Source organism: Sesamum indicum, linkage group LG4 (assembly GCF_000512975.1).
Source record: "Sesamum indicum cultivar Zhongzhi No. 13 linkage group LG4, S_indicum_v1.0, whole genome shotgun sequence".
Taxonomy (NCBI): domain Eukaryota; kingdom Viridiplantae; phylum Streptophyta; class Magnoliopsida; order Lamiales; family Pedaliaceae; genus Sesamum; species Sesamum indicum.
In genome coordinates, this window is record NC_026148.1 from 14,166,048 (window position 1) to 14,170,266 (window position 4,219).

General features: G+C 38.5%; 1 protein-coding gene across 2 annotated transcripts in view; it reads left to right on the top strand.

Moving 5' to 3' along the window:
- LOC105161030 (ankyrin repeat domain-containing protein 13C) overlaps positions 1–4,219 on the top strand; it is a 6,142-nt gene that overhangs the window by 590 nt on the left and 1,333 nt on the right. Inside the window, exons 2-3 of one of the 2 annotated variants that reach the window (XM_011078589.2) lie at positions 34–1,938; positions 2,734–3,028. In XM_011078589.2, the coding sequence (XP_011076891.1) occupies positions 349–1,938; positions 2,734–2,877 (1,734 nt within the window). In that variant the 5' untranslated portion in view covers positions 34–348 and the 3' untranslated portion in view covers positions 2,878–3,028. Of the gene's footprint in view, positions 1–33; positions 1,939–2,733; positions 3,029–4,219 lie in introns of those variants that run through there. The other variant, XM_020693187.1, reaches the window with a different exon arrangement.

A 4,219-nucleotide genomic window follows, 5' to 3' on the forward strand; every position in this document is an offset into this window, starting at 1 on the left:
TTTTTTTTTTTTTTTTTTTTTTTTTTTTGTCAGAATGTGTTTCCGGGTGATGTGAAATTGAGATCAAGGTTTTCGGAGCTTTTGTTTATTGGTAAAGTTGAGCTTGAAACTTTGGACTGTTGAAGATTTGACGGAGACACTGAATTTGTTTTGACATGGATGTTAACTTTTTCATTGAAGTCGGGATCTTTTGGGAGCTGCGAACTGGAATGATTTCTCGGGATTTTTTGTTGGAAAATGGTGGAAGATTTTCAATTTGAGCTTCACTGTGGATCAAGAGTGGGTGAAATTTCAATTAATTGATTGGTTGACATAGAAACTGGAGATAGATATTAGGAAGAGAAGTTAATGGAGGATTTGTCAAAATATGCACATAGTCCTGCCCATTTGGCAGTGCTGCGACGTGACTATGCAACATTGAAACGGATTGTAGCCGCACTCCCTCAGCTCGCAAAGGCAGGCGAGGTGAATACTGAGGCTGAGTCTTTGGCTGCTGAAGAGGATGCTGATGCTGTGTCTGCAGTGATTGACAGGCGAGATGTTCCTGGCAGGGAAACTCCTTTACACCTTGCAGTTCGGCTGCATGATGCGATTTCTGCTGAGATTTTAATGGCAGCTGGTGCTGATTGGAGTCTTCAGAATGAGAATGGATGGAGTGCACTCCAGGAGGCAGTTTGTACGAGGGAGGAGAATATTGCCATGATCATTGCCAGGCACTACCAGCCTCTAGCCTGGGCAAAATGGTGCCGCAGGCTTCCTAGAATTGTGGCATCAGCGGCTCGAATTCGTGACTTTTATATGGAGATAACCTTCCACTTTGAGAGCTCAGTGATACCGTTCATTGGTAGAATTGCCCCTTCAGATACTTACCGAATATGGAAACGTGGTTCTAATCTCCGGGCAGATATGACCCTTGCAGGGTTTGATGGATTCCGAATCCAACGCTCTGATCAAACTTTTCTCTTCCTTGGTGAGGGTCATTCCTCAGAGGATGGAAATATATCTTTGCCTCCTGGCTCTTTGATTGTGCTCGCGCACAAGGAGAAAGAGATCACAAATGCTCTAGAAGGAGCTGGTGTTCAACCATCAGAGGCTGAAGTTGCACATGAAGTGGCTTTGATGTCTCAAACTAATATGTATAGACCAGGAATTGATGTTACGCAGGCTGAGCTTGTCCCCCATTTGAATTGGAGAAGACAGGAGAGGACTGAGATGGTTGGATCTTGGAAGGCCAAGGTTTATGACATGCTTCATGTGCAGGTCAGTGTGAAGTCAAGGAGAGTTCCTGGTGCTATGACTGATGAGGAGCTATTTTCAGTTAATGATGATGATAGATTGGCTAATGGAGCTGAAAATGACGAATATGATGATGTGTTGACAGCTGAGGAAAGAATGCAGTTAGATTCTGCGCTCCGCATGGGGGATGGTTTTGGTGAGGATGAAGACAGTGAGGTGCAGGATTGCCATGAAAATTTTGATGCAGGTTCATTTGAAAGCAGTGAATCCAATATTGCTGCCAAAGAGAAGAAAAGCTGGTTTGGGTGGAATAAGAAGAGTTCAAAGAACATGGGAGATGATCCTGAGGATTCAAAAATTCTGAAGAAGTTCTCAAAGTTGGGACCTGATGATAGCAAGCAAAAGTCTAATGATAGTCGCAGATCATCATCTGAGTTTCCTAGGGAGGATATGGGGGACCTAAAGAAGTCAAAAGACAAAAGTAGCAAGAAGAAAAAGAAGAAAGGGGCTGCTACTGAGTCAAAGAATGAAAGTGAGTATAAGAAAGGTCTAAGACCTGTTTTGTGGTTGACACCAGATTTTCCTCTGAAAACAGAAGAACTCTTGCCTTTGCTTGACATATTGGCTAATAAGGTCAAAGCAGTCAGAAGACTACGGGAGCTTTTGACTACTAAACTTCCTCCCAGCACGTTTCCTGTCAAGGTACTTACTGATACATGTTAACTTCTCCTTTTGATGCATTTCTTTGCGTTTTGTAAGTAATTTCTTCTCCTATTGTTTTCAGCATAGAACATGCCTTTTTCCCCATAAATTCTCGCTTTTATATATGAATTTTTCAGCACTTAACGCAGTAATGCTAGAAACAAAGTAATAACTAGCTCTTAGGATGAATTAATGAATATGCATCATCCCATTGCACAGTTAATAGTGCATGATCTGTCAGAACTACCTTTCCTGTCGCTTTGATCTCCATCTGATAGACTATTTCTAGGATGCACAGACGTTAACATGGCAATGGACATGATATGAACGTGTTCCATGGAATAAAAAATATTGAAAATTTTGAAAATGACACCATGGGGAAACGGATAATAATATATATACAGATATATTTACAACAGTAATCATATTAATAATGGCATTAGTAGAAGTAAAATTATATTCCCCATCTCCAAAATCACCACTCCTATTTCCTTTCAGGGATATTGTATATTAAGACTTTATTTCCTGAAATGAAAGTTTATTTCCAAATCGTTTAAACCAATCATTTGATACCTTTAACTCTGAGTGGCTATTTTTAAGGGCAATAGGCAAAGTTAAACAGAACTTCCATTTTTCTAGCCATCAGCCAGAACTCCTTTCCACTCAAATGGGAGCTTTAAGTTTGGGATGAAATGCATACAAAGATAACAGTAATATTTATCTGTATATATAAAAGCATGCCTTTGACTTTGAATTAAAATCTTTCGCTTAAGTCTCATGAATGATCAATTGTAGGACACTTCCTTTTACCATTTTAATCCACTCAAGTCTGGCCATTCGAGAGGGCACACACAGTTCTCCTCATCCAAGAAGATTGAGCAAAAAATTTGGCAACCTCTACCTTCTCCCGTCCCTTTCCTTTGTAAACTGGCCACATAGCTTTCAAACGCACAACTCATGCTGCAGTATTGTAATGGCTATAGGGAAGTTGTGGTTGAAAATAGAGACTGAAGTGTGGTTGCTAGGAACTGCATGAGGGATTTTCCAACAGTATCAGTGAAATATTGCTTTCATGTTTTTTGTATAAAGAGGAACTAATGAGCACAAGAGATACAGTTGTAAAGAACTAAAATATCATTATATATGCTTACCAAGTAATTGATATGCACTACTTCTCTATTTTGATATATGAGTTGCATGTGTTTTACCTTTGTTTTTCAGTTGGTATATTCATAGGAAAAATAATAAAGAATTCTGATTTAGGTGAGTAATTTATGGACAGTACTTAAAACCCATATCTTTATTCAAGATCCTAAGATATTGAAGTCTGATCCTGTAAATCATACTTTAAATGTGTAATACCTGAATCTTGAAATGATTCTATGGTCATGCTAAGTCTGAGAACCTAAACTTGAAATTCTTCTAACGGTTTGAGCATGTGTGAAGAATGTATTTATCTTCCTGATAATGCATCCGCCTTTTAGCTAGAGTTACTGTTATGTAGATTGAGATAGTAAGTTCTTTCTCTGTGCAAGTTTTCCTTTATTTAATCCACGACATGCTTGCTCGACATTCTTTAATTTCTGTCTAGTTAAAATAGGTTTTTCCTTCGCAAAAGCCAATTTACAGTGTCCTGTGGTATGGAGGCATTTGGACTTCGATTAGTTCTTGAGGTATGGTGGTGTGGAGGCAGACTATGTGCTCTTTTAAGGTATGAAGCACAAAAAATTAAAGGTCAAAATACCACAGGCATTGGATGTCTAGCTATCTTTGCAGAACTCTCAACCACCCTTTCTATCTCCAACAACACATAAATTTTTGTGGGGTCGTGTTCACCAGACTCATAAAAACCATGTGAAACACTACCTAAAGTTTATTCTCTATGTCAAATGGAGGTGTCTTGCCGGGATAACATGAACTTTATGGGTCAAATTTGTTGTTCAATATTCAGGTTTCAGTTTCAATAAACTAGAGAGCCCTAATTATTCTATCTCTAGTCTGATGTTAATGATTATTGTTACGTTGGCAGATGATTTAATTTTATTAATTTTACTACATATTAATACTTCGGTTTGGAAAGCACAGCAACTTTTTTGGAAGAATAAGAGTTATGGAGTTAAAGATTTGTGATTTGTATACCTAGATTGGGGAAACAGAAGGACAAGTAGCCATGGTTGCCTATTTTCTCAATAGTATTGATCTAGAATTTACTATTACAGTTGTAATGCAGCATTGTTAGGGTACTTGAATCACAATGGGGTAGTTTTCTTGTGGTTGTGTA